Here is a 26,941-nt window from a genome sequence, read left to right as displayed (position 1 = left end):
CTATGTCTTGTCGTGGTCCATCTGATGGTGATCCAGCATGGCTATCTTTTCATTCTATCATTGGCTCCGTCTCTCGGACGTCACCACGTAAGGGTAAGAGATTCATCTAGACAGACTGACGAAAAGTATTCCCGACTCCCTCATCCAGGGCCAGTGATCAGTGATCACCTTGCATTCAACTTGTTTCACTAGACGCGTGGCGTGACCTACACACCACTCATACTGTCCTCCTCAACCAGCTTCTCTTTGACACTCCGTCGCTTCTTTTTCTTGGTCTTCTTCTTCTTGCTAGGTCCGCAAAGAAGATCGCAAAGCTCAAAGCAACAACCCCCACCCCTATCTTTTTTCTTCTGTCTAACCTTCGGTCTGTGCTCTTTTGGCGCAGGCCAGGGGATCATCAACTCCGGCGGCTGTACCGCGTCGACGAGCACATATCCGCCCGATGCCGTGGGAGCGACGTCGTCCACGTGTAATGTCTCTTCTCCGATAGTTGGTTCTGCGGCGAAATCCCGCACGTGAATCGTCTCTTCCAGCGGGTGCGGGTGGGCGAGGGACGGTTCCGGTTCGTTAACGACGATGATCTCTGGGTGACGGGAAGGGATGGTGCTGGGTGTGGGATGGTCCACTGGCAGAACGTCGAGGAAGGGAACTCGGACTGTTGTTCTTTCTTGTCTGGTGCCTGTTCTGCGGCGGTGCTTACGTGTGCGGACGTGTCTTGGCTTCGAGGGAAGTTGGTATCGGCCGTGGTAATGGTTCTCCCCCCCGAGACGGTGATTCTTTATTTTGTGCCCTGCTGCTCCCGACGAGGAGGGCGGTCGGGAACTGCAGTCGCAGTCGTGCTGGAAGCAAGAGCCTGCGACGGCTAGGAGGAGGACGCCGAGGATGAGGCAGCCGACCACTATCCCCCCTACGGCCCCGCGGTCGACGTTGCGGCGAGAGAGGGGGTGAGCAACGTTTGCTTGGATGCCCAGAGGGGCGCGAAGGGTTATGCTAGGTCTTAGGCCCCATTCCGGCCCAATATATGGTAAAGGAAGCGGTGCCATGCACCCTCATCTATGAGCGTGTGGGCTCGAAATTCAAACCTCCCTGTGGCTCCGGCTTTACAGAATAGATGGTTGGATTTACAGGGGGACAGGATGTGACAGATTGGATCGTCCTTCTTATGAACATTCTCAACGGTGATGGTAAGTCTCTGATGAAGAATGCTTTAAGGACAAGCGGGGTTCTGTCACGAGACGGTCAGTAGGAGTTGGAAATATTATCTTCTTTATCCGTAAAGGTGAGGGCAAGCGAGAATATGACTCCATGCTCTTACTTGTTGTCAGATGAACGTACTACTCAAAAGATGTTTGACCGGGGGGGAGCAAGGCCGAAACATCAAATGTAAGCACTGGCCTTTGAAAAGCAAACAGGATTGTCATGGAGGTAATGATGCTTGCTCAACTTGTTCACCGTGCTTGTCTTGAGAAATGGAAACAAGTGAGGATGGAATCAGTAGTGAGAGTCTACAAGCTACAGCGACGTATGCCTCATGTCAATAGTCACCCGGGGTTCTTTACTACCACGCTTTACGAGGAGGTTGAACTGGCCGCAACAGGAAGAAGGGATACACGCAGATCAAGAAGTGTTTGCTTGCAGCCCTGAGAGGCTTGAACAGGATGCATGTGTCTATCAACTCCTGGTCGGGCGAAAAGGGGGGCCGGCGATTTCAGCCCGGGTTCTCTCTCACACGAGAAACATTGAGGCTTCACATGGCATAAACATACCGCAATATCAGGACTCGGACATGGAACTAACTTCGTTCGCAGAGTGTTTTAAACAAAAAAACGCAGATTATATATGACATTTTCGAGAACCGTTTCCTAAGTGAAGGTAAAGTGATAGTCAAGCAAGCCTTAGTTATAACATTGTTGATGCCGGACCAAGTCAGAAGTGGTCAAAGCGAAAGGCCGAGGAGTTGTAGCAAAGGAGATGTGTACCGTGGGCCGTGGCCCTGAAATAAGAGAAACGCCGACGCCCCTGGAACGCTCATCGCAGCATTGAAATTTGCACAGATTTTAGAGGTACATGAAATAGTTGGCCCCAACTAAGGTAGTAACATCGAGGTTAGAATCGGTTGTTTATCTGGATCGTCACTGAAAGAAACATGAAGCCACACCTGGAGGAATGTTCAGAAACCAAGAGAAACCCAAAGGTTCGTTTGGCCGGAGTCGGAGAAAGATTGGCCAACAGGTTTGAGTTGCGCCTCAAAGCACAGCTGGTTTCAGGCATCGGCTGGAGGGGCATCTCCCCCTTCCTCGGCGGCCGGCGGAGAATCGTCAGGAGGAGGAACCGTGTCGGAAGAGCTCTTGGAGTTCCGTGAGCTCGTGGACTTGTGGCGGCGTCGGCGACGACGTTGGCGGCGTTTATGGAGCTTCCTCAGGGCGCCTCGATAGATGTATAGGAAAGTACAGGCGCCGATTATGAAGATGGCGAGGACGATGCCGATGACGATGCCGACTGTGACGTTTGTCTGATTTGGGTTCGATTGTCGGCGGGTGAGTGTCGTGGGAGGATCGTGCTGCTGGCCGGCAAAAGAAGCATGGATGAGACTGACGGCCCCGACGGCGGCGCGGGTGAGGATGTCGGCGGCAGCGGCAGCGGCGTGGACGGGCGAATGAGATGGAACCCTCGGAGTCTCAGTCGGCCCCACTGGGCCCCGGGCGGCCCAGGCTCCGGGTTGTGGGGGAACCTGGGGCGGAATATACATTCAATGCGGCTAGAGTCGGGTGGTATTGGGCAGCAATGCGGTGGCCGAGGCGGGGGCGGGGAGACGGCGAGGGGAGAACGAAGAAAGCATCGAAAGGAGAACAGAAAGGGGGAAGAAAGGGAGCGTACGAAAGGGGGGGGAGAAGAACGGTGTTGAGCTCGGGGAAGGAGAGGGACTAGGGAAGAGAAATAATAATAATAAAAGAAAAAACTGAAGCAAAAAGAACAGACTGAACAGCAAAACACAGAAATTATAGCAGACACGAAGCAACGGAATACAGGTGACGATGCGAGATATTTAAGTTGAACAGTTACGCTCATTGCAGACAGCTCGCAGGAGCACATGCAACGGCAGCCGTGCAGCACTGCAGCACTGCAGCATGTTCATCAAAGCTACGGGGTTGGCATTTAGCCATAAAAGGAGAAGAGGAGGGGGGATTTCAGTGGGATCGTAGGACAAGTCTAACCGGTGATGGACAGGAGATATTGTATGGTCGTCTCTCAATGGGTAGACACAGATGCATGAGTATGCAGGTCTGCTGCATGAGGAGAAGGACCGACCGTGACCGTGGGGAGTGGATGAAGGCATGGCGCGAGTTGTGAGTTCATGTTGCGAGTACGACTGGAGTTGTCGCGGTGAGTTGCCGAAGCGAGGTCCATCATACGTTTGCTGTAACTACCCAAAAGGATGGTGTTCTGGGAGTTGAGGAAGATGCATCGCCATCGTCTCTGTCCCTAGGCGCTGCTTTTTCGAACTACTTTCCCAGCCAGCCCTACTCGTTCTTTGCGCCAGCTTCTCGGGGCATGCGATCGCAGAAAATATGTCGTGCTAACCACCATATGGTCTTTTGCACATTTGCTCATCAGCACGGCCACATGGGCGGCCATTGAGCTTTTGGAACCCAGGGTCCCAAGTATGGCAAGTTCGTCGAGGTGGATAGGGTAGGGAAGATAGGGTGCAGTCTTTTTGCCGTGTCCCATCTGCCTGCGACGACCATTAGCCACCTATCGCGTCACTGTGCTACTGGCCCGTTGAAGGCCGATTGGGTGTGTGGCCGTTGGCTGCGAGAGACCGAAGGTCTTTAGCCGTCTTCCAATCGATACGGGTGAGGCTGGCAGACCACCACGACAAAACTCGCCTACGCCGAAGCGAAGGCCCAGAGACAGTGAGCTGTTCGTTATCGTGATAGTCGAGGTGTCCGTGGAAGGCAAGTTGTGGGTTCTGAGATGGTTATAGTTTGCTGTGCTGGTTCCTCGACTCCCTGGAGGTTCATGACTTTAACTCTTTCGGGCATTCGAGCTGCAGATGGTTGCTGTCTTGCTGAGCTGGTCGAGGGAAGAGAAGCGTGGTCGCGTGGTCGCGTGGTCGCCGTGGTGGACTTCAGGTAAATGATGAACAAAGAAGTCGAAGGGAAACAAAACGCTAGTGAAGGTTGGGCAGCAACACTCCATGATCAACCCAGATATGGATGGATGACCAACCACGGATATATACACGTAGAGTCTGCCACCAACCGGCAGAGAAGCCGAAGCAAGAGGTCGTAGACTGTAGTGTAGTGGACCGTGGACCCAGCCAGTGGTTGAACCCGGTAGGCAACAACGTGGGACGGCACATTGTGGGTTATGAGGTGCAGTTTGCGTTCAAGCGCTTCGTTGGTAGTCGTAAAAAAAGAAGGGAAACTTGTCTTGGCCGGTCATTATGTGATGATAAGACGGGAAAATAAATGTAGGGACAGGACGTGATGTGGGGGGACACGGTGAAGGTGAAGGTGAAGGTGAAGGTGAAGGTGAAGAGTCAAGACGCTATTAACGAAAGGGAGAATCATCTTGGAACGATGACTCAGCAATTCCCATTCTCTTGATTATTCATCATACAGACATATCACGTGATGCTGGCCCCTGTCATGTCCGACCTCACACTCACCCCCAACAAACCCTCGACCTTCCTACATCTCTTCTTCTGCCGAATGCACAGGTCCTGCGAACCACTGCACAACATGCGTTGCGTCTTTGTTATGATGACGAGGAGCTGGTATCAATGAATGACGCATCAAATATGCACCTGTCGGCTTCGGAATAACCTGCATCTACGAGTACGAGGACGAGGACGACAACTACAACTTCGATTCAATCCCAGGAGCCAGGGCGTCGAGGGCTCAACTTCTCAACATGTCGGATCACGAACCGAACGATGGAGACGACAAAGAACTGATCAAAACCCGAGGTTGAGTTTGTTTGATTCTTTGGTTGTTTGATTTTTGACATTCTTTGGATCCTTCTTCTGTTCTTTTTCCCATTTCCTCACAATGGCATCGTCTTTGCTCTCGCTGTCCGATTTCTTGCATCTCGGCTTGCCTTGTTTCCTGTCGTGACTTTGTCTTCGTTTACTTTGTCTGTTTCGCTCTTGTTCCTGGCTTTATTGTTGTTCAAGCTCACCGTTCGGGTGTCAATGGTATTGTCTTGTTTCTCTCTCCAAAGCCAATCCACGACCCTAATGATATATATCATGGTCATGTTCTTTCCTCGCAATGTCAGTCCCGGGATCAAAACTCGGCTACCAATATCATCTTACCTACACCACCGCATCGAATTAGAAAACCATCATGTGTATTCATCTGTTCAGGCAGTACAAATGCTGGGGCAGCGACGAGACCGCGGGCCACCGTCCGAGCTATATCCGCCGCTGCGCCAACCCAGACCCCAGGACCTGCTACGACTCGCGCGCGCTCCCCTGGATGCGCGAATACTACGACATCTCCTGTCCCGAGTGCTCCGGCCGCTTCGTCGCCCCCAGCCAAGACCCCGTCCGAGTCACCCGCTCGATGCAGACAAACCGGGAAGCCAACGACGCAGCCGTCGTGGCCTACGCCAAGGCCCTGTGTTTCTTCCTCCACTCCATCCTCAGCTACCGTCATTCCACCCCGCCCGAGAGCCTCGTGGAAATCTACAAGGCCTTCAAGATCGAAGTCGCCTGCCGCTTCAACAAGGACCACTTCGACCACGGCGCCTACTGCCCGTGCCAGGAGGCCAACGAGTGGCCCGAGTACAGGAACATCTCGGCCGCCCAGCGCCGCCTGCCCGCCCGCGGTCTACTCTATCCCCGCGAGGACCAGCCCCATCTGCGTGGTCAGGAGATGACCGTGGATTGGCCCGAAGTTCCCCTGGCCGAGGAGTGTGCCGAGTATTTCGCCAGTTTCAGGGCGCAGCCTAGTCCGGGGGAATTGAACCCCCTCCTCGACGGCACCCCCGTGCTGCCGTTTTACTACAATCGAGCGGGGCGGACCGCGCCCCTGTTTAGGGCGCTTATCGACAGGGTCCACGAAGCCTTCGAATATTACACGGACGACCGGGGCTGGAGTGACCAATATCTCGCCACCCATGGGTCTCCCGAGGGCGAGGAAGCTCAACAGTGGGCGCTGAACGTCCTGGAAATCCGGCGTACCTTGCTGTTCTGCGTGGCTCATTTCATCGCCAACGACAACGGTCTGACAGAGAGCCGTGCGCACGAAGTTTTCGACCTGTTCTTCAACCTCTCCCGCATCGGCGACGACTGGGTCGCCGGCGACATCCACGAGGAGGTCGTCGCCGACATCACCCGCCTATCCGACCCGGACGAGTGGGACCCGCAGCTGACCGTCTTCGAACTGGCGCAAGCGAGTCTCGTACAGCCCTACTCGCTTGTCTTTCTCAGAGACGGCATCTTCCTCGAGTTGGAGTATCATCTCTGGCGCAGCGCCGAGATGCGCATCAGCGACGAGCATAGCCGCGAGGAGGCCGTCGAGCAGAGTCTGGGCGCCTACGTGACGCAGGAGGAGTACGATGCCCTCGACGAGACGGATCGGCGCTGCTTCATCTGCTACATGCCCATGAGCGTCAAGGGGGCCACCACGGGCCCGCCTGCCAATGACGACGAGGCCTTTGCGTTGGGTCACGACGCCACGCGGATTACGTGCCGGGTGGGCCACGTCGTGGGGAAGAAGTGCTTCATGGAGTATTGGCGCACCCGCCGGCTGGTCGAGGGGGCGGACCGTGTTCTGTGTGACTTGTGTGGTCGCCAGCCGCTCCATCGTACCCCTGCCAGGTTTCTCGCTTACGACCTGACCCTGGACGAGGTCATGATGGGGGAGTATAATCGTCCTTTGTCCTGGCAGTCCAGGGCCCCGAGGCAGTGGTTGAACTATGGCTGAGCCGGCATTCATCAACCTGTTGCTTTGTAGTATATGTAACTTTTTTTTTAGAAATTATTTGGCTTTTTTTTGCATCACATGAATGTGAGCTTGTCAGTGAGTGCATGTGTTGGATGTGCCCCTTGCTATTCGTAAAGTCCAGTCGTGGGAAATAGGAACAAAGAATCGGGCTGCGTCCTGGCTTGGCGTGGCTGTTCGTCCTCCTTACTCCTTTCATCCCTTGTCCACTGATGGGAGGCCGACTTCTCGACTCGAGGAACCAAGGCCCCTTTGTTTCGCTGGAATGCTAGGATGCCTGAATGCGGTTTCGTCAAAAGAAATAGAAGGAAAAAAAAAGTCAAAGGCCCAACTTGGTAGAAAAAGGGGTTGGATTTATGAGCCTTGCCTCCAGTCCACTGTGCTGTCCACATTGTTCCGTCTTGCTCTTCCATCTGCGTTTCTTTTCCCTCTTGAACTTCACATCACTGTACGGCATCAATCCGTCATTTAAAAGAAGAAAGAACCGAACGCAAAGCTTGACCGGCCCTCTTGAGTCTTTTATCTCACCAAGAATCTTTCACCCGCGGCAGAAAGGAGGAGCAGAAAAAAAGAAAAGAAAAGAAAAGAAAAATGACCGCCATAATCAAAGGACGCCCTCCTAACTCCCGTCATATACCAGCACGTCTGCCCCATCCAGAGATCCCAGACGATTCCACACCGGACTGGTACCACTGGATGCCCAGGCGACCCGAAAAAGCGACGACGACGACGACGACGACGACGCGTCTACCCGCCGCTCTCCTCAAGAACCATTATAACCCCCACGAACCCGCAGCTCCTCTCACCCAAAAGAAAGTCGAAGCCGTCACCAGTACCACCGCCGCCAAGGACAAAAAGCCCCGTCCCGCCCTTTTCGACCCGTCGTTCCGTCGTCTGATGCAGAAATACGCAGACATGAAAGAGGACAGCAGCGACGACAAGTCCTCGTCTTCGTCGGTGGAGAGATATGACGGCGAGGAGGACCACTACGGGACGATGATGATGATGTTGCGCAACACCGACGTCCCGCTCAGTCTTCGGAACGGGTCCATGTCCGATCTTGCGTCGGAGGAGTCGGATGAGCATGGCTTGGATGTCGAGTCGGAGGATGGTGTTGAGTGGATGAGGAGGGAGGGAGAGAGGCCGTTGTGGATTCGGTGTGGAGTTTGGACGTTTTGGATTGGGTTGGTTGTGTTCTTCTTGTTTGGGCCGCATTGGAATGAGAAGAGTTGGGGAGGCTGAGTTGAATGTTCCGTATGGGCTGGCGGTTGATTGTACAGGATGACCTAGGGGCGTTTGGATGGTATCTTTCCGTTGTCTACCATGTGAATAAGTTACTGTTTCTTGTTGGATGAAGTTGTAAGACCTTGGTGGGAGGAGGCCCTCTGGCCGACTGACCCTCGGGCACATTTCCCTCCGCCCTCAAAACCAGAGGATCATGACTGATGTCTGATGTGGCAAACGTATAAAAGCGATCCGTTTCTATCAGGGTCAACAACGAGGTCTACCGAAGACTTGACATCCACGAGACAGACAAAGCGGCCTTGACTTTGACGTCTGGTCCATAATCAACCATCATGTACTCGGCTTCCCTGATATCCCTCGCCCTTTCCCTCGCCCTCTCGGGTCGTCAAGTCGCTGCGCAGGGGTTTTTTTGCTACGGTTCAAGATGGAAAATTCCAGGTTGATGGCCAGGACTTTATCTTTGCCGGCAACAATGCCTACTACTTACCGGAGTCCCGTCTTGAAGTGATTAGCCGGTGGCAAGCTATTTCGAGGGCCGAGGAGATGGCGGATATGTTTTGGCAGTTTGGGTAAGGGGGGGATGGGCTCACCGGTAGTCACCGAGTCCCGACAGTTCACCGACCTCTCACCGAACGTTTTACCCCTGACCCCTGAATGGAACCTCATCACATTTTGGGGCTGTTTGATCGTCAACAGGGGCGTAGTTCACGACACGGCCCCGTCTTCAAGTTCTAGGCAGTTTCAGCCATGGTGTGCTCGGACATGCTTCATCTTTTCTTTTTTATCCCTTCCCACCCAGCAACTTAGCATACTCCTAGACTCGTTGTCGTGCGTCTGTCTTCTTCGGCCGACCTCACCCTCACGCTCCCACCCGAGCCACCTCAACCGCTGGTCGTGTCGAGGTCCTGACCGGGTGTCTTTTCTTTTTGTGATTGCGACAAGACGACTGAATGGCCGCTGTTCGCAAACCGCTCTTGTCTAATACTATGATTTTGTTATCCTTCGGCCTATCCATTCTCGTTCACTCGGAACTCCTCGACGTCCTCGTTCAATAGCAGTTGAGCCAATCTTTCAGCCCTCGAGACTTGATTTCTCAAGAGCCTCTCATGTCGACCTTGACGAGATAGCCCTTTACCCTCTTTCTGCCAGCAATGGCACCTCCTTTACTCCTCGTCCCACTGCTTGTCGTCTGCGCCCAAGCATGGCCTCAACTTCCCGTCGACGACATTATTGACGAGAATCTCATCACACTCCCTCTTATCTCGCCAGCAGCTTATGATGTCAGCCGAGCTCCTGTCTCGGATCGCCGAGAACCTTCGGACCATGACGACTCAGGCTTATTCCTGGCGCTTCCCGTCATTCACTCCCCAAAACGGAGCATCATCAACCGTCCCATAGAGTTGGAGCTGGCCAACCGTTCGGATATAGCCTACTACGCCCAGCGTAAGCTGAGCATCCCGTCCACATCTTCTGCCTTTATCGCATCATGAACATCATGTAAACTCACGTTTTCCTAGTCAACATTGGCACACCTCCACAGCCTGTGTACGCCCAGCTCGACACAGGATCCTTTGAACTATGGGTAAACCCAACCTGCGCCAATCTACGTCCGGCAGATGAGCGCTTCTGCGAAGCCGTCGGAACGTACGAACCCTCCAACTCGTCCACATCCAACCCCCTCGGCACCTCCGCCACCCTCCGCTACGGCATCGGATCCGCCAACATCACCTACCTCCGAGACGACATAACCCTCGGCTCCTCCCCCACCGTCCGCCAGGTGCAATTCGGCACCGCGACATCAACGACCGACAAATTCGCCGGCATTCTCGGCCTAGGACACGGCCAAAACCACACCACCTCCTACCCGACCCTCCTCGACGAGCTGGCCCTGCAAGGCGCCATCCGCACCAAGGCCTTCTCCCTCGCCCTGGGCTCCAAGGACGCGGGCCAAGGCCAGCTCATCCTAGGCGGCATCGACCCGGCCAAGTTCACCGGATCCCTCGCCCCGCTGCCCGTCATCCCGGCCCCGGACGCCCCGGACCGCGTGGCGCGGTACTGGGTTTCGTTGCGTTCCATCCACCTGACCCCGCCCAGCGGCATCTCGCGGCCGCCATACAACGGTAGTGCGATTCCCGTATTCCTCGACAGCGGCGCCACCATGACGCTCCTCCCGCCGGAGCTGGCGGGCGCCATCGCCGCGGACTTTGGGGCGCCCGAACCCGACGCGAACGGGTTTTACTCCGTCGATTGCGGGCTGGTCGACTTACCCGGGACTATCGGCTTTGTCTTTGAGGGCGTCGCGGTGCCTGTGTCCTACAGGGAGATGATCCGTGTGTTCCCCGGTCATGGGGCGGCTCCGGCGCGGTGTGTGCTGGGGATTATGCCGAGCGAGGAGTTTACGTTGCTGGGGGATACGTTTCTCAGGTCGGCTTACGTGGTGTTTGACCTTGAGGCGGATGTCGTGCATATGGCGCCTTATGTAGACTGTGGCAGCCGGACTATGGGCATTCGGGGCTCCGAGTTTATTGGTGGTCTTGTTGGGCTCTGCTCTTCTGGGGGTGAGGGTGAGGGCGAGGGCGAGGATGGGGATGGGGATGAGGATGAGGATGATGATGGGGGTGTTGTTGCAGTCGCCACTTCGACGGCGGTGGTTGGGAATGGTGTTGCCCCGACGCCTGTATTTGCGGATGACGTTGCTGCGGATTCAGGAGAGGGTGGAGATGATCCAGATAGGGATCCTGAATCAGGAAGTGAAGCTCATCGTCCTAGGGCTAGGTGGGTGATGCTCGGCATCGCCATCTCCTGGATTCTCGTGTAGCAAGTCAACAAACAATCTTCATGATCATGCTTTGTTATAGTCCTGCCTGGGCTACGGAGTGAACGGCCTTTTGGTTGATAACATAACACGACCCTTGCCCGTGCTATGGGGGCGCCGGAGTGATCTCAAGTCCAACCTCGTGCATCTAAGCTCCAGTCTGGTCCCTACCAGAACAGCTCTGGATCTTCCCCATCCAGCCACTTCTCCATACAAGCATACATTCTCTCGAAGGTACCAATATCCTTCACCGTCGCCAGTTTCGTATCGATCTCATGTCCCAGCGAAGCCTGCGCCACACTCAGGTAGCGATATCCCACGGGATACTTCTCCAGCTCCTCCAGCTCAAACTTGGGCACGTTGACGCCATCCACGGGGACGAGGCGGTCTTTTTCATAAATCAGCTTCACGTACTGCGCCTTCCACTCGCCACCACTGACATCCTCCACGCCGGCGCCCGTGCCGCTGGCGCTGTCGCCCTCCATCATCATCATCGGCGACTCATTGACGTAGGTACAGAAGAAGAGGAAGCGGCAGTCGCAGTCGACGTCGTACTCGATTCCCTCGGGCGAGACGAAGCGCTGCGTGATGGTCGCCTTCATCTTCCCCACGGCGCGGTTCATCTCGCGGTTCAGCTCCACGAGGGTGCCGCACTCGCGGTGCTGGATGAAGGCGCCTGAGGCTTTGCCGGCTTTGGAGATGGCGATGAAGTCGTCGACGGAACGGGCTCCGCTCCAGGCTATGCGAACATGTCAACTCCGACTTGCCGTGCAGCGTCAAGAAGGAAGGGGAAGAAGGGAGGGGGGGGGCAACTTGGGCAAGCTTACTGGTCCAGACGGTAGCGTCTTGGGCGAAGAGGGAGCGAAAGTTCATCCACTCCGAGGCATCGCGGTACACGGGCCAGCCTTTGCAGAGTTCGGAGATGGCTAGACGGTGAAGGAGGTCTTCGGGTGTGCCGTTGATGTGGGAGTATTGTCGGGAGTGGGCTTCCTTGGGGGTCGTCATGGTGGCGGCTGGGCTGAGGGGTTGGCTTGGACTGGTTTGGTGTTGGCCTGGTTGTGAATAAGTTATAACTTGTGTTGCTCTATTCAGGAGTGTAATAACGGTGGGCGACAGGGGCTTTAATATCTCAGCAACTTAAAGAATGGGAAACTGGAGACGAATCCGGCCATCCCACATAAAGTTCATGTTATCTCCGTGCTTGGTTCGAAGGGGAAAGATGAAAATTTTCGTCCTCTTATTCTGGTCTTCTGCGAGAGGGTGTTCACCGTCAGCGGTGTACGACGGAAAAACGCAGATGGAGGTTCACAGCAGTTCCACCAGACGATAGCCCCATAAGGCCTCGTATAGGTCTGTTTACTGTTAGGCTTACTACTTTGTTTCTGTGCGAGCTCCCACAAAGGCTGCCGTGTGTCGTGAAAAGAAAATGGCGGGTGGAGGGAGAAATCAGCGCTTAGACGCTACGTTCCGATAATACGGGTTCACCGGAGGTCTGGGACTCACTTGAGCGTGGAGTGCCGAGTGCAGGGGGCTGCAAGTTTCCGAATAAAAACAAACGTGGCACCATGGGATAACCCTAAGTTCTGACTTTGATATAGGGGTGCAAATAACAGTTGATCGGAATTATGGCGAGTTTCGCGACCCGCTCAGGTGAGAGATGCATATGCAGTGATCATGAGTGATGCACTTAACTGCGAGAAAGAGTAAGCACGCTGCACCGCTTCTGTGTGCTGGTAGAGACCAAGGCAAAATCTCATAAGAAGTTCGTCTACAGTGGCTTGCCATCTCTTCACTCGGCTGAGTTGCAGAGCAGAATCAACAGATACATGTATTCCAAGGAATCGGTACTGGTGGGGCGTTCGGACTTCGGACTCCGGACTCCGGAGGTCATGCTTGGTCCCGGATCCCGGATCCCGGAATGCGGCCTGCGTGCGGCTCCGACACCCGTAGCCCCACCCTTGTGAGGTAAGTAGCCGGTGGTGCCGACTGAACCATGTGAGAAGTTAGAACGAACATTGAAACAAAACTCGATCAGATGGGGTCGGGTCCTGACAGTCGAGGCCGTGGCCCGTGGGTGGAGGCTGGACTCCTGGAGCACGGCGCGACTTTGGGGGCTCAAGTTCTCAACTGGTAAAATGCAATGCGCTACTGCAAGTTCAATGTTTGCTATAATACGCCGTTGATGGCTTAACGAAGACCCTGGAGTGTGGACTCTGGACTCTGGACATCCCTTGCATCAGGGCTGATGGGTCGCACAGATCTATCAACTCGACGGCAATCTTCTCCTCGAGGCCGCTAACATCGGAAACATAAATGATGAAGCAACATACATGCAAGATAAACATGCTGGCATAAGTTATAACATGCAATCACGTTATCTTCACATGCAATATTGTGAAGCCGTCAGATCACATCCTCCTTGGAATATTCCCGAAGAAACATGGAGAAAGCCCTGACGGACCCCTGGAGATGAAGGGGGGCTGGAGCTTTTACCTCGAGGGAGTGTCCAAAGCTGTGGTTTGCGGGGAAGTTAATGTAACAAGAGGCAGAGTGCCAGAGTGGTTAATGGGTATGACTAGAAATCATATGGCTTCGGCCTCGCAGGTTCGAATCCTGTCTCTGTCGGATTACTTTTTTTCTTTTTTTCTTCCCTTTTTTTTTCTAATGCACCCACACCGAACAACCCCTAAAGTCAATAAAAGGAGACAATACCTCGTCCCCTATATTCTCCAAAGCCCAGCCTCCATCTCAGACGCCAGTCTCTAGTATATCGAGGCTCTCGGATAAACACTCTCACAGTCAATTGATCGGTCGGCATGGCCGGCAATATTACTTATCTAATTCTAGGAATCAAATGGATTTAACACTGCTTCAGTCAGACCTTCATGTTCCATCGGACCACCGACCATCCCCCCTTTGTCCCTTCGCCTTCTACTGAACATTGACGCTGGCTAGATATTGCTCGCCAAAGGGGTAATCAATGTACCCCTTGGGCTCCTTCGGGGTGTAAAACTTCGACCGGTCGTACGGTTCCAACGGGATCCCGGCCTTGATCCGGTACACGAGGTCCGGGATCGGGACGAAATACCGCCCAAACACCACAACCATATCATACTCCTTGAACGTCTCGTCGACTGCCTTCTTCGCCGAACCGGGCTTGAACCCCCCAGCAAGAAGCACGGGGCTCACATTCTCCCAGAGCTCGGCCAACCACGCGACCGTCCTATCCCCACCACACTCGGCATCGTCGTTCCCCTTGATTCTCGCCTCTATCAGATGCAGGAACGCCAATCCCAGAGGCTTCAGCTGCTCCGTCAGGTACCGGAAGGTCGGATCCGGGTCACCCATCAACATGCCGTTGAAGTCACTATACGGGCTCAGCCGTATGGCCGTCTTCTCAGCCCCAATGGCGGCGACGACCGGGCGTTGTAGCGGCGGGCGGAGCGGGCCGAGATGAGGGTTGCTTCCGAGATGATGAGGGTGCCGGGGACGCAAGCGCGCTGTTCGTAGCACTCTGTGCTCAAGAGGGAGCACAGGGGGAAAGTAAGCCATCGACTCGTGATATCAGACTTATTCACCCTTGGTTCTTGTCAATTTTTTGTAATCAAATCTTTTTGGGTCTGCTCTCCTGCCTACTGCCTACCTTTTGCAATCTTCATCACAGTCCAGTCGTCATCGCATCGCTACCGGGTTAGCGGCGCCATGGGCCATGGCTATCCGGTGGCCAAGCTTACTCGACCCCACCGACACTGGCTCGAATAGTTTCGACATGATGACTGACGAGCCGACTGTATCAACACAGACTACAGTATCAAGATGCATTTCGAAGAAGAAGAGACGAGGGGAAGTTGTACAGAAAAGAAAATAGACGGTGCGGCATGATTATATTGGGGCGGGACATTTATAAATTATATCAAAGCCATAACATGGACGCTTTTGGTGTAACCCCTGACGAGACGGGTAAAGATTGGTCTTGGTCTTGGCCCTCGGGAATTCCCATCAGGAGCCCCACGTTCGCTTCCGAGAAGCGGTCTCTCTCTCGATTGTGTTTCTCAATGGCATGCAGCATAAGTGGGCTTATTGACGGCAGTAGTAGCATATCATGTGCATTGAATTGCTGTAAATGAAAGGTGGTATTCGCTAGAAGAAAGATATGTACTTAGGGCTAACCCTTGATCGTCGCGATAGGGGCGCGAGTCCTTTATTGATACCTGTGAGGGAGGGAAAATGAGAAAGGACGGAACGTCGGAGGGCCCAGGGGGGGCCAGGAATCTGCGGCCTGCCGACGCCGGCCTGTGGCTTGGGATGCAGATGATAATCACGATAAGATTACCAAATGGGAAAAGGACGCAAATGACAGCTGGCCGTTTGGGTAATACGACGCTGTGTGTCTTATAATTAGTGATGGGAATGACGGACCCGGGCTTCGATATTGGTGAAAATGAGGGGGTACGAGGACGGCGAGAGCAGTCTTGGTGATCACAATCGATAGAATCCTCCGACAAAATGAGGTCGCCGTTGAGTAACTGCTAACTGACGGATTTCCCCAAGTCTGCGGCTTTTTGTGAGTTCTTACTTCTATGGTCGAGTCCGTCTCTGAAAGAGATCACCGAGGCTCAACGTCCACCGCTAATCGACGCCCGCTGTCCACAGCACTATCAGGCCAGCGGTGGGAGGCTGGGAGCAAACAAAGCCGTCACTTATCAACGACTCGGCCTTATCCAGCATATTCCAGCATATTCCAGCTTCTATTGAAAGACCGAGAGTAAGGGCCTTTGGGCGTGGATTTGAGACGAAGACATTTCTTCTCGACACGATTCAACTCTCTCTATATAATTGAGGCGTTCGGGACGACTTACACCACTGCACTCACCACACCATCAGCAGCCCCTAAACATGACCTTAACAACCGAACCAGAGCCCTACCGGCTCACAGCCACCGAGGCCCTCGCCAACTTCCGGTCCGGCGCCCTGACCGTCGAACAATATGCTCGGTCTCTCCTATCCCGCATCGCTGCCCGGGATCCCGTGGTTAAAGCCTGGGCCTATCTCAGCCCTAATCTCGTTCTGGCCGAAGCAAAGCGTCTCGATAGTATACCCGTGGACCAGCGAGGTCCGCTTCACGGGGTAGCTGTAGCCGTTAAGGATATCATCTACACCAGGGGTAAGTGAAGCGCTTTCATCCGATTGTGAATCTTGTCGATGAGTCGTGGACAAAGAAAAAGAAGGGAAAAAAAATTGAGAAAAAAAGGAAAAAGGGGGGGGAATGCTGAACGACGACAATGCACCAGATATGCCCACGCAGTTCAATTCGCCTCTTTACGAGAACGACGCCCCAAAAGTCGACGCAGCTTCTATCACCATGCTTCGCCTTGCCGGCGCTCTCATTTTGGGTGAGCAGTCACTTTCGTTTCGTTCCCCCTCATTCCATGTTTGGCGACAACCCCCTTTTCCCCCGCCCCCTTTCTTTTTTTCTTCCCCGCTGACCAAAACCACAGGCAAAACCACAACAACCGAATTCGCAGCAACCTCACAAGGCCCCCCAACCACAAACCCGCATGACCCCTCCCGCACCCCGGGCGGTTCCTCCTCCGGCTCCGGCGCCGCAGTAGCCGACTTCCAAGCCCCGCTGGCCCTAGGGACGCAAACCGGCGGGAGTCTGATCCGCCCCGCCTCCTTCAACGGCGTCTACGCCCTCAAGCCGACCTGGAACGCCGTATCCCGGGAAGGCCAGAAAGTCTACGCCCTCATCTTCGACACCCTGGGATGGTACGCCCGGTCCATCGACGACCTGCGTCTGCTTGCCGACGTCTTCAACCTGCAAGACGACGACGACGACGACGGCGACGGTGGCGACAACCCGCGCTCCGGGAAGGAGGACGGATTTTCAATCCAGGGCGCCAAATTCGGCCTCTGCAAAACAATGGTCTGGTCCCACGCCGGCCCCGGCACCGTATCCGCCATGGAGAAAGCCGCCTCGCTCCTGCGCGAGCACGGGGCGACCGTCGAGGAATTCGACCTCCCGGAGCACACGGCCGATTTCCCCGCTTGGTATGATACCCTTCTCGACGCGGAAGGCCGTGTCGCCTTCCTCCCCGCGCACCGCCTCGATAAGACCCGTCTCGCCGACCACCTGGTGGGGCATGTTGAGAATCGGAGGGGTTCGTCCAAGCGGGATCAGGTGCGCGCCTTCGATTCCATTGCTGCCGCACGCCCTGTCGTTGATGCCATCTTGGCCCGCTATGATGCTGTTGTTGTGCCCAGTGTCCCCGACGAGGCCCCGCTGGGACTGGGGTATACGGGTGACCACATCTTCAACTCTCTGTGGACGGTCAGTGTTCTCTCGTTCTTCCTTCGTTGTCTTCCTGTTTCCTTCATGGACCCTTTCTTTCTTTCTTTTTTTTCCCCTCTTTTCTTCGGAGTAGGGCTGACGCGTGTCGTGAGGCGTAGGCCATGCATACCCCCGTCGTCAATGTCCCCGGCTTCCAGGGGCAGAACGGCATGCCGGTGGGCGTGTCGCTTGTCGCCCCGCGATACAACGACCTGCGACTGCTGGCAGTTGGTAAAAAAGTCGGCGAGGTATTTCAGGCCGAAGGAGGTTGGAAGCCGCAGGACTAAAAGATCACCACTTGCAACCCCCGGGGCATGTTCATCTGGTATCATTCATAAGATCCCATCTAAGGATCCCTGCGTGTCTATCTATATGCGACGTCGATGCTGTGCCTCATAGCAAAGAAAGCAGTAAAATACACAGACATAATCAACGATAATTCACCCCCCAAGCTGGTATCATCGGTGCAAAGAAAGCAAATATGCAGACCCAAGCCGAGTTCCGTAAGACCTTTTTCCCAAATTGTCATATCCCGAGATGACCGTCATGACCTCCCTGGTTTGCCGTAAAAAGGAACAATGAGAGAGAACCGTAAGTCTTTGGGCTTTTCATGCCCACCTTCCGAGCAGACCCATAAGCGCCATACCCGCCATCATGCCAAACATGGCGAGCGTGGTGACAACCCAGTTAGCGTTCATCAGCTCCGACGATCCGAACATCCAGTCTTCGGCCCACATCTCCACCACGCCAACCCAGACCAAAATACCGGCAGAAACGGCATCGAGAATACCGATTGCGAGGACTGTGCTGGGGTCGTTGCCGTTGAAGTGGTCTAGAACGCCAATACCGATCGCCATACCCACAGGCGTGATGAGGGCAAAAGCGCCGGCAAGCACGCACTTTTTGACGAGAGTAAACTGCTGGACCTTCCCATTCACGTCGCTAGAGTCGACAGAACCTTCAGGCGACGCTTCGGCGGTGGGCTCGGCCCCGGACGCGGTCTTCGACGACATGGGGCCAGAAACGTGCATGTGGCCGTGGCCGCCGATACGCTGAGCGACTTGCTGGACGGCGGGCTGGGTACCGAGAGCAGCGATGCGGCTGCCCAAGGCGAGACCTTCAAAGAACTGGTGAAATACGATAACGATGAAGAGTGTGAGAAAGAAGCTGTCGCCAGCCACGACAAGCGTAATGCCGATGACTACAAGTTTTGATTAGCTCGGGACACCATTTCGGGGAGAATACCTGGGCAATATCCAAAAAGTAGGGGGGAAGAGGAGGAACACGTACGGACGGAATGGAAAATGATGCCGGCCTCCATGACCAAGATGCTGACCGTCTCAGGTCGGAACCAAGCGCTCTGGAAGGGACGGTGAGACATCTTATGACGCACAATTCTCTGGCCAATAAACTCGACCAAGAACGACAGAAACAGACCGCCCATGACAATGGCAGCCGTAGTACCTTCAAACTCGACGCCTTCCAGGCACGGATTGCTGAACATGAGCTGAGCATGGGTGTACAGATGGATGAAGGCGGTGGAGATGATGACACCGGTTCCGAACTGTTTGATGATGATCAAGACGACGTGGGCCTTGGGTGGGAGGAGCTTCATGAGGAAGATGGGACCGAAAACACCTGAGAGAGCACTTATTAGTGGATGATGACAGGAAGAAAAAGAAGAAGAAAAAAACCCCGAAAGAAAAAAGGGAAAGGAAGGAAAGGAGAGGGAAAAAGGAAAAACCCATACCAAGGCCGCTGGTGACCAGGACCACAAAGAGAAGGCCAACTCGAAGAGGGATGTTGTACTGCCGGTCGACGCGCTCGCAGGAACGCGTGCCCTGGTTTTCACCCTCGCCAGGGCCGACGCAGTGTCTAGGGTCTAATTAGTACATGTTGTGATGAGATGTTAGGATTCTGAGAGAGGATGGCAGGGATACATACTCAACGCCGGCGTGGAAATGGCAGTGTTGCTCATCGGGCGCTTCTTCGGCCTCCGCGGAGACCGCCAGGATGTCATCGCCGTCGGGGCCAACGCAATACAGGTCGGCATCGTGAGGATGGCAGTTGGTATACTCGGGGGCGATGTCCTGGGTGGCCGTGGCCGTCACGTCCATCGAATACTCAGTGGAACCCCACATGCAGTAGCTGTGTGGCGATGGTAAGCATAGGCACAAACTACCCGGCGACGTGGAGTCCAACGGGTAACTTACACATCCTGGCCGTCCAGACGGCAGTCGGATACGGCGGTTACTTCGCCGGAGTCGTGTTCGTCGTCGTGGTCATGAGCGTCATTCGTGGCAGTGGGTGCCGGGGTGACGGCGGCCCCGGCCAAGGCGACCTCGACTTCGCCATCATCGTGGAAGCAGTATCTAGTGTCAATGGGGGTATAGGTGTCAGAAGAAGCAAGACCGATAAGAGAAATAGCCAGGTTTTGCATGCTTACAGATCAGACCCGTGAGGGTGGCAGCCGGTATAGGAGCTTGGTAGCGCACCCTCGGTCGGGGTAGCGACAATGCGGAACTCGGTGCCATCAGCCTGGCAGTACCTGAAACACCAAGTTAATATAATGGACGGCTTCCCGCATCATAGCCGGCTGGAGACGCGGATGAACGGGTAAATATAAGCTCACTGTGTGCTCTGGCTGACAGAACAGTCTGAAATGGCGTCGACTTCGGGGACAGACGTCTGCCGTGCGACGACGTGGGCGGACGCGGTGTTCAGGAGGCCGCTAGTGGCCGCGACGGCGAGGATAAAAGCCGAGCGAGCCATAGCAGGGGGGTTTTGTTGAGATGACGATGGCGGAGAGATGTTTCGATCCTATCGACCTGTGGTTCTCTAAGGGTATGGAATGGTCGAAGGATCGCCAGCGGAATGGAAGTCGTCTCGTTTAAGAAGAAGGAAGTTGCATCAAGGTGCGCTGGCGCGTAATGTATCGTATGGAAAGGACTCTGAGAGACTTTCCCGTCGAGGGTGGAGGGAATGTGAGAGGTGAGGGAGATGAACGATGTGGCAAACAACCTTGAAGGCCAGGAGAGATGAGAAGATGGGAAGGAGAGGATCACGACCACATGGGATACGTAAGTCTACAGGGGACCCTTGTTTGAAATGAAGGTGGTGAAGGTGATGACACGAGCGATGGATGGGCGTTCGGTCTCGTTGAGAAGAGTGCCAAGGAAGCCGTCGTTCGTGGGGGAAGGAGAGGAAATTGAATCTCAAAGGCTGACGACGTAATGCCCCGACGACCGATTGACAGAGAGGCGAGGTTCGAATGCGAACCTTCTTTCGGATTAGGGTGAGTGCGCGAGTGATGGAGAGTACGGAGTAGAAGACCGATGCTTCGGAAGGGCCAAGCGCCAAGGACTCGAGGACTTGGAAAGGGTGCGCAAAAGAGGGGAGACGCGCTCAACGGTACGAATAGAAGGTGGTTTAGGGCTCAATTGCGACGGTGATTGGGATCGGCCATGCGCAATTCGGCCAATTGACTGGATGGCGTAACGTAACGGGAAGAGGCAAGAGTAACCCTAAGAGTACCTAGGTAAGGAGGTGGGCTATGATGATGGAAAAGGGAGAAAACTAAGGTAGAGACGATTAACAGCTGGACGGGTAGTTCCCTTTCTTCCCTCGTGTCCTCCTGTTTCTACGACGTTTTCCTAGGTATCTTCACTTTCTGCTCTTTCTTTTCTTACCGTATTACCGTGAAACGGACAGGTGGAGAAGCATGACACGGAGCCAAGCTCTAGGCAAGTACGAATACAAACGATCTCTTTCCTATCCGTAAAATCCGTTTCCGTAAATCGCAGTTCGAAAGAGATTTTTGTTATTTTCCAACCCGACCCCCCGCCCCCGTGCTCCATCTCTCGTGTCTTGGTGTATTGGTCTTTGTCGTGGGAAAGGAAAAGGAAGGTGGGATGGGAAAATGAGAACCTTGATGGCCAGCCAACTCCACTACGAAGTGTTGGTTATTGCATGTCAAGACGTCGAAACCCGCTGTGAGTGGCTCGGGTGGCTGATGGGCTTCTTGTCACTGTACGGGTGGGGTGGGGTGGGGGTAGCGTACTGTGCACACCTTGATGGCCCGCCAAGAAATATTGAGCGAAGACTGATCCTGCGAATGCGCTAGACTCAACTCTGAATGACCATAACCGGTCAGATATCGTTTATACCTGGATTTGCCGTATTTATCGTCGAGTTAGCGTCTAATTACCGAGTAAGAGTCGTGTACAGCGTCTCTTTGTATCTAGTCTTGTAAACGGAATAAATCGAAAGAATTTCGACCACGTTACCTGGCCTATGGCTAAGAGGTCAAACAATGCCTTGTATAGGATATATCGGGGGGTGTACGTTGTAGTAATTATGGATAAAGTACGCGTACTCTGGACCTGATTTCCTGGTCCGTTATGCCCGTTGGAGAACCCTGATGGCTCCCCCGCCATATACGCTAACCGCCGTCCCCTTCGCCTCCCGGCCGAGAACCTTGATGGCCTCCTTTGTACCTTAGTACTCAGTACCTAGGTAATTCTGCGAGTTTGGAACCCACGCCTTTGTGGCGCACCGTTTCCTTCCCCTTCTTGGATACCGTTTCGGCGAACTCCGTATATATCCTCTTATACCTACCTACCTTAAGTTGTTTGAATTTTCGGGCCGTCGTTACCGTGCTTTGTCTTGCTACCTTACCTTACCTAAGGTACCTTATTCTATCGACCCAGCACAGCTTCAACCTAATACTTCGAAGTAGGTAAGCAATAGCTATAGGCGGCCAAATAATATTTATTGCACTCAAAAACGTACTACTACACCAAAAGAGAATCCTCTAATATGTAGGTACTTCTTGAGGTATATAGTTCAACATAACACACACCCCTGCCTGGATAAGGACGATCTTCGTGCTTAAAGGCTAACTGGAAACACACTTACATCGACACGGCTTATTTTATATAAGCGGTCTTCTAGGGCACTAAAGCTCATTTAAGGCATCTCCTCGGCTAGGTTTCGAACGGGTGGTCTTAGCAGGGGAAGTTCCAGGAATACACTAGCGTATTCCTCCCGGGCTCATAACTGTTGCACTCAAAAACGTACTGCTACACTAAAAGAGAATCCTCTAATGTGTAGGTACTTCTTGAGGTATATAGTTCAACACAACAATATGGGCCTCGTCGCACATGCTGGACGCGGTCTCATATGCCTGCAACCAACCACATGGGGGAGGTTTGGATGAATCCAATGGTCTAAAGTAAAGGAAAAACTCGAGTTCGACGGCGATCCCTTTTGAAAGAATACCGCGTGCACCAGGACTTCTGCTGCGACACTTGCTCCCTCCTTGATGGCGGCTGCAATTTAGGTTCCACCGTCCCTTGATCCTGTCACAGGAACAGGACAGCTACACAAATCTCGAGTTCAAAGTCAGTATACGGAAACACAGCAACGAGATTTATTTCATTTCCCAATCACTTGACCATCCATTGCGCGGGCCACTGCAGCGCGGGCCGCATAATAGCTTATCCACGAACGTCTCTCAAGGCATCGCAAGTTGGGACGAGGATCTCTTTAATCTGGGACCACGAAGATGTCATGAAATAATTAGACGAATCACTTCTATAAAAGAGCTAGAATACAGGTACGAATCCTTAAGGAGTAAACCAAGATGCATCCTCAAGTATTTCGTAGTTGTGAAAAGAAACCCCAAAATCCCCTCCGCCGCCCATTTACCATGTCCTGTCAATTCCTCTCATTGAACACGACTCCCATTGCGTCAATTCTCGTTCCTTTTTTTTTTTCTTTCTTTTTTTCTGGAAAGGGCGGGATATGAACTACATAGGTCCTAACTTAGAGGGCAAGAAGGGCAGCCAGGACAGCGACACCAGCACCGGCAACAACCTGGGAGGCGCCAGAAAAGTCGTCATCCACCACGGAACTGCTAGCGGCGGCGGCCTCATCGTCAGTGGCAGAAGCAACGGGGCCCTCGTCAGTGGCAGAAGCAACGGGGCCCTCGCAGTGCCAGTGGTCGCCGTGGGGCTCGCAGCCAACCGAGGCGGTAGGCGAAGGAGGCAGGTCCGGGTGGGGGGTGGACTCGTGGTCGTCGTCTTCATGCCCGTCGTCGTGGTCATGTTCGTGGTCGTCGGCAATGCCAGTAGCGCTGGCCGAGGCAGAAGCGAGAGAATCGGTCTCGACAGGGCCTTCGCAGTCCCAATGGTCGCCGTGGGGTTCACAGCCGACAGATGCGGTCGGCGAGGGAGGCAGGTCCGGGTGGGTGGACTCGTGGTCGTGGTCGTCGTCGTCCTCGTGCTCGTGCTCGTGATCGTCGTCGTCGGAGTGAGAGTGGGTATGGGAGGGTTCCGCGGCGGCGCCAGACTCGGCGGGACCTTCGCAGTGCCAATGGTCACCGTGAGGTTCGCAGCCGACCGAGGCGGTGGGAGCAGGAGGAAGGGACTGAGCGAGCGAGACGGTGACGGCGCCCATGAGGGCGAGGAGCTGGGTGACCTTCATTTTGGAGAGAGATGGCTGCTGGAGTGTGGCTACACAAAAATGGGGAGTTGGCGAGTTGGATATTGTGGTGGATTGACAGAACGGAACGCCAGCAGCTGGCTTGTCTTGATCTCCTCGAATAAGCCTGGAGGGGAGTGGTAAAACGAAGGCGAGGGGTGGAGGGAGGGAAGAAGTGCGAGTTACGAGGGGTGCCATGTGAGATTGGGAGGATTTATACAAGGGCTGGTGGCGGTATGCCGCGTGCCTTCCCGCCAGAAATCGATGCAAGTTGCTAGCAGGTAGCAGCTTCGGGTAGGTACTTGCCCTGTAGCAGTGCATTAAGAAAGAAATACTTATTATAACTGCCTAGCTGCATGTCAAACTAAGTATTCAAAGATACCGTTTGGTGAAATTTAAGGTACTGTTATGTCCTACCTAGTGACGGAAAGATTGGACCGAGCCATCAGGGTTCTCAAATATACGTTCAAGCCGCGCCTCTTCCCAGCCCTCCGTTTCTCGTCTCCATAAAACGGTTCGTACCTGGTCACTCAGCTCGGTAAGCTACCATTGAGGCGTCATTGATCGACCAACGCCCTTTATTCACATATTTTCTTCTTTGATATCGCCACCAATCCCTGCATTCTCGATATACGTCTGAAAAATGCGCGCATATTATTGGGGGGCACGACCTTGCGCTTCCCCTCGCCGTGGGGGTCGGTCGTGTCTGTCGGAAGCATCTCAACCTTCATGCACCACTCTAACTAGTAACTTGACCCGACTTCCACTTTACCGACCCGCCACAATATCACCCACCGCAATAGCAGACAAAATCTCCCACGTCTTCCTCATAAGCGTGGCTGGATTCCTCCGGTCGGTGATCTCCGTCGCCAATATATCCTTGTCTGCCCGCATACCGAACCTACATATGTACTGGCACTTGCTGGAAAGCTGTCAGCACATAAATAAGGTACGCAAAAGATGTGTGTGTGCATTGAAGAAGAGTAAAAGATACTCTGCGGAAATGTCTAACTATGAAGTAAAAGGAGGGGAAATTGATGTGGATATATCGGTCGGAAGTACCTTATCCGTCTACAGAAATGGCGTAAGTCACACCCCGATAAGGTGGCTGTAGGTATCTGACACACCCCCCCAGAACTGCAGGATTAATCCTGACTGTTCTGCTTAATTGAAGCCGTAAATCTAGGGTAAAATAGAGACCTAGATATTAATCCAACGGATGAACGGCTTATTGAAAAGCGCGCTCTTTTTATGCCTAAAAACGTTAAAAACGTGTAAAAACAGGTGGTTAAATTAACCCTATAATAACGTTAAAACGTTAAAAAACGGGTGCCTAAATAATAATCTGAAGGGCACTAAAATAACGGTTAATCTGGGCTGCAGATTATAAACTTAGCACCACGCCTCTTATGAATTGCCTTAAGCCCCCTGGCTTAGGACCTCTATCCCTAATAGATATATAAACGCCTTATGTTTCTGCGGGGGAAGTACTTTAGTCAGCCTATCGCTGACTATCTTTTAGGTCGAGATCTAGGCGATCAGGACCTTCTTCTATTAAACGACCTGTCGGATCTAAATGGCGTGGATATCTAGATATTTTAATCTAGATATAACCTAAGGGCGTGGAGCCTTTAATAGGATCCTTATTTAGTCGTTATTATAGTATATCGTTTATGGTTCCTCCTTAAAGGTTAAGGTTAGGTCCTTAATTAAACGCCTTATCGCGATATACTACCTAGTGGCTATAGAAAGTGCTATAAGCTCGGCTTTAGTACTAGAGATCACGATGCTTGTTTGCTTGTTTGCCTTCTAGTCTATAGGACCCCGGAATAATAGTATAGTATAGCCCTAGGAGCTATACCGCGTTTTACGGTCGTCTTTAAAGGCTACGTTAGAAGTATAGTAAAGTGCGTGCTATAGGTGGTTATTACGTAGTCTAAAGTAAAGGCATAGGGACTTAGTGGAGGCGAGGTACTTTAAATACCTGTTTACGGTATTATGATGCTGTTTTAACGGGTTGGTATTGAATTCGGTAAGCCTCGAAGCAGCTTTGGATATGTTAGGCCGGGTCTAATAGGCCGCGTAATTAATAGAACCGACCTTCCGTAGATATAGGTGGATTAACTCTATAGAGGCTTATTAGTCGGTAGTAGATAGTTTTAAAACATTAGGAAAAGGAAGAGGGCTTTTAACCCTACGTCCACTAAAGGAGAAATCTATCCCTAAAGTCTTAATCTTTTCGGTGATATAGTTCTTAAGGGAAAGTTATAGCCGACGTTATTAGCGATCTCGAACTACTCTGATCCCTAGAAACCACTTAAGTAGGCCTAGGTCCCTTACTTAAAAGTGCTACTATATCCGTTATGTAAGAGAATTAGCAGTAGATTAATATTCCTTCCTATAGATTAGAATAATATTATCTACGTAGAAGAAGACGATTAGTTCCTTACTTTTAAAGACGTAATCGTCTTTAGTTAGTTACTTTAGGTTATACTTGCCTAAAACTGAAGAGAGCTATTCGTGCTATAGCTTAGGGGAGCGACGTAGGCTATATAACGCCCTGTGTAGGCGTTATATACCGCGCGAGGGTGGTCGTAATAGCTTTAAAAGAGCCTCGAGGTCCTCGTCGCTCTTCGTGCCTTTTACTGCTTAAAGCAGCGGCTAGCTAGGTGGATCCTTAACATAAATCTCTTCGTTAAGGGTAGCGTTAGTAAAGGCGTTAACGGTATTAAGCTAACGTGTTTCGAGGTTAAAATAGGTAGTAATAGCTATTAACGACCTAAAGGTCCTTTCTGCGAGGGTGGAGACGTAGGCGTTAAGGTGGGTTTTAGACTATTAATCGCCTTATACGTATAACCTCGCCTTAAACTTACTAACGTACCCCGACGGGTTAACCTTATACTTAAAGACCTATTTAAGGTCTAAGGCACGTTACCTACCCTAGGGCACCTCTGCTGCTTTAAAGGTGCCTATTAACCTAAGTGTATCTACCTCTTATACAGCTGCCCTAAGCCACTGCAGCTTATAGGGGCTCTTTAGTATCTAAGACTAATTTAACGGTTCCTTAGGTATCTCTTGGCGTAATAGCGGCTTTTTCGGCTTTTTAAAGGTGTA

The 26,941-nt window shown here is 53.1% G+C and overlaps 11 protein-coding genes and 1 non-coding gene across 12 annotated transcripts; 5 read left to right on the top strand and 7 right to left on the bottom strand.

The window, feature by feature from the left end:
* Nucleotides 1-2,749, bottom strand: SODALDRAFT_379295 (hypothetical protein; the record flags this gene model as incomplete). The annotated part of the gene is made up of 10 exons (XM_028615031.1): nt 1-21; nt 117-139; nt 215-958; nt 1,048-1,205; nt 1,336-1,395; nt 1,453-1,505; nt 1,586-1,678; nt 1,923-2,019; nt 2,159-2,347; nt 2,373-2,749. The coding sequence occupies 10 exons, from the start codon at nt 2,747-2,749 to the stop codon at nt 1-3; spliced, it is 1,815 nt and encodes a 604-aa protein (XP_028465874.1).
* Nucleotides 2,750-3,065: 316 nt separating this feature from the next.
* Nucleotides 3,066-4,363, bottom strand: SODALDRAFT_360398 (hypothetical protein; the record flags this gene model as incomplete). The annotated part of the gene is made up of 7 exons (XM_028614258.1): nt 3,066-3,121; nt 3,216-3,248; nt 3,310-3,424; nt 3,526-3,733; nt 3,774-3,970; nt 4,032-4,171; nt 4,264-4,363. The coding sequence occupies 7 exons, from the start codon at nt 4,361-4,363 to the stop codon at nt 3,066-3,068; spliced, it is 849 nt and encodes a 282-aa protein (XP_028465873.1).
* A 988-nt stretch (nt 4,364-5,351) lies between these two features.
* Nucleotides 5,352-6,935, top strand: SODALDRAFT_324507 (hypothetical protein; the record flags this gene model as incomplete). Its single annotated transcript, XM_028609891.1, has 1 exon — nt 5,352-6,935. One exon carries the CDS (start codon nt 5,352-5,354, stop codon nt 6,933-6,935), a length of 1,584 nt encoding a protein of 527 aa, XP_028465872.1.
* Nucleotides 6,936-7,353: 418 nt separating this feature from the next.
* Nucleotides 7,354-8,529, bottom strand: SODALDRAFT_379290 (hypothetical protein). Its single transcript, XM_028615030.1, has 2 exons — nt 8,489-8,529; nt 7,354-8,395 (listed from the first exon to the last, which is right to left on the bottom strand). The coding sequence occupies exon 2, from the start codon at nt 8,361-8,363 to the stop codon at nt 7,701-7,703; it is 663 nt and encodes a 220-aa protein (XP_028465871.1). The 5' UTR covers nt 8,364-8,395; nt 8,489-8,529; the 3' UTR covers nt 7,354-7,700.
* A 529-nt stretch (nt 8,530-9,058) lies between these two features.
* Nucleotides 9,059-11,016, top strand: SODALDRAFT_351220 (acid protease; the record flags this gene model as incomplete). The annotated part of the gene is made up of 2 exons (XM_028613526.1): nt 9,059-9,641; nt 9,716-11,016. Exons 1-2 carry the CDS (start codon nt 9,350-9,352, stop codon nt 11,014-11,016), a joined length of 1,593 nt encoding a protein of 530 aa, XP_028465870.1. The 5' UTR covers nt 9,059-9,349.
* A 41-nt stretch (nt 11,017-11,057) lies between these two features.
* On the bottom strand, nt 11,058-12,184 carry SODALDRAFT_351219 (hypothetical protein). Its single transcript, XM_028613525.1, has 2 exons — nt 11,841-12,184; nt 11,058-11,752 (listed from the first exon to the last, which is right to left on the bottom strand). The coding sequence occupies exons 1-2, from the start codon at nt 12,016-12,018 to the stop codon at nt 11,181-11,183; spliced, it is 750 nt and encodes a 249-aa protein (XP_028465869.1). The 5' UTR covers nt 12,019-12,184; the 3' UTR covers nt 11,058-11,180.
* Nucleotides 12,185-13,557: 1,373 nt separating this feature from the next.
* Nucleotides 13,558-13,638, top strand: SODALDRAFT_t130. The gene has a single exon. It is a non-coding gene; the product is annotated as a tRNA-Ser (tRNA).
* Nucleotides 13,639-13,815: 177 nt separating this feature from the next.
* Nucleotides 13,816-14,847, bottom strand: SODALDRAFT_296559 (FMN-linked oxidoreductase). Its single transcript, XM_028608802.1, has 2 exons — nt 14,657-14,847; nt 13,816-14,592 (listed from the first exon to the last, which is right to left on the bottom strand). Exon 2 carries the CDS (start codon nt 14,563-14,565, stop codon nt 13,945-13,947), a length of 621 nt encoding a protein of 206 aa, XP_028465868.1. The 5' UTR covers nt 14,566-14,592; nt 14,657-14,847; the 3' UTR covers nt 13,816-13,944.
* Nucleotides 14,848-15,473: 626 nt separating this feature from the next.
* On the top strand, nt 15,474-17,688 carry SODALDRAFT_296557 (glutamyl-tRNA amidotransferase subunit A). The gene is made up of 5 exons (XM_028608801.1): nt 15,474-15,577; nt 15,667-16,177; nt 16,305-16,406; nt 16,512-17,344; nt 17,464-17,688. The coding sequence occupies exons 2-5, from the start codon at nt 15,910-15,912 to the stop codon at nt 17,629-17,631; spliced, it is 1,371 nt and encodes a 456-aa protein (XP_028465867.1). The 5' UTR covers nt 15,474-15,577; nt 15,667-15,909; the 3' UTR covers nt 17,632-17,688.
* A 159-nt stretch (nt 17,689-17,847) lies between these two features.
* Nucleotides 17,848-20,448, bottom strand: SODALDRAFT_180640 (zinc/iron transporter protein). The gene is made up of 7 exons (XM_028607050.1): nt 19,977-20,448; nt 19,791-19,892; nt 19,558-19,716; nt 19,289-19,492; nt 19,095-19,219; nt 18,635-18,982; nt 17,848-18,545 (listed from the first exon to the last, which is right to left on the bottom strand). Exons 1-7 carry the CDS (start codon nt 20,114-20,116, stop codon nt 17,953-17,955), a joined length of 1,671 nt encoding a protein of 556 aa, XP_028465866.1. The 5' UTR covers nt 20,117-20,448; the 3' UTR covers nt 17,848-17,952.
* A 2,722-nt stretch (nt 20,449-23,170) lies between these two features.
* Nucleotides 23,171-23,830, bottom strand: SODALDRAFT_324500 (hypothetical protein; the record flags this gene model as incomplete). The annotated part of the gene is made up of 1 exon (XM_028609890.1): nt 23,171-23,830. One exon carries the CDS (start codon nt 23,828-23,830, stop codon nt 23,171-23,173), a length of 660 nt encoding a protein of 219 aa, XP_028465865.1.
* Nucleotides 23,831-24,349: 519 nt separating this feature from the next.
* Nucleotides 24,350-25,071, top strand: SODALDRAFT_180544 (hypothetical protein). Its single transcript, XM_028607049.1, has one exon. The coding sequence runs from the start codon at nt 24,471-24,473 to the stop codon at nt 24,939-24,941; it is 471 nt and encodes a 156-aa protein (XP_028465864.1). The 5' UTR covers nt 24,350-24,470; the 3' UTR covers nt 24,942-25,071.
* The last annotated feature ends 1,870 nt before the right edge of the window (nt 25,072-26,941 follow it).

Source organism: Sodiomyces alkalinus, assembly GCF_003711515.1.
Source record: "Sodiomyces alkalinus F11 unplaced genomic scaffold SODALscaffold_6, whole genome shotgun sequence".
Taxonomy (NCBI): Eukaryota; Fungi; Ascomycota; class Sordariomycetes; order Glomerellales; family Plectosphaerellaceae; genus Sodiomyces; species Sodiomyces alkalinus.
This window is presented reverse-complemented; position numbering and strand designations above follow the sequence as displayed.

What these genes read in the sequence shown, in the direction of transcription:
- SODALDRAFT_379290 (XM_028615030.1), bottom strand. Translation starts at nt 8,363, where the DNA reads ATGTGCCCGAGGGTCAGTCGGCCAGAGGGCCTCCTCCCACCAAGGTCT.
- SODALDRAFT_351219 (XM_028613525.1), bottom strand. Translation starts at nt 12,018, where the DNA reads ATGACGACCCCCAAGGAAGCCCACTCCCGACAATACTCCCACATCAAC. An exon ending in AGACGCTACCGTCTGGACCA is followed by an intron (nt 11,753 to 11,840) that starts GTAAGCTTGCCC and finishes ATGTTCGCATAG; the next exon opens with CCTGGAGCGGAGCCCGTTCC.
- SODALDRAFT_296559 (XM_028608802.1), bottom strand. Translation starts at nt 14,565, where the DNA reads ATGGCTTACTTTCCCCCTGTGCTCCCTCTTGAGCACAGAGTGCTACGA.
- SODALDRAFT_296557 (XM_028608801.1), top strand. Translation starts at nt 15,910, where the DNA reads ATGACCTTAACAACCGAACCAGAGCCCTACCGGCTCACAGCCACCGAG. An exon ending in GGATATCATCTACACCAGGG is followed by an intron (nt 16,178 to 16,304) that starts GTAAGTGAAGCG and finishes ACAATGCACCAG; the next exon opens with ATATGCCCACGCAGTTCAAT. An exon ending in TGCCGGCGCTCTCATTTTGG is followed by an intron (nt 16,407 to 16,511) that starts GTGAGCAGTCAC and finishes CCAAAACCACAG; the next exon opens with GCAAAACCACAACAACCGAA.
- SODALDRAFT_180640 (XM_028607050.1), bottom strand. Translation starts at nt 20,116, where the DNA reads ATGGCTCGCTCGGCTTTTATCCTCGCCGTCGCGGCCACTAGCGGCCTC. An exon ending in CACCCTCACGGGTCTGATCT is followed by an intron (nt 19,717 to 19,790) that starts GTAAGCATGCAA and finishes CATTGACACTAG; the next exon opens with ATACTGCTTCCACGATGATG. An exon ending in CATCATTTTCCATTCCGTCC is followed by an intron (nt 18,546 to 18,634) that starts GTACGTGTTCCT and finishes CAAAACTTGTAG; the next exon opens with TCATCGGCATTACGCTTGTC.
- SODALDRAFT_180544 (XM_028607049.1), top strand. Translation starts at nt 24,471, where the DNA reads ATGCGCGCATATTATTGGGGGGCACGACCTTGCGCTTCCCCTCGCCGT.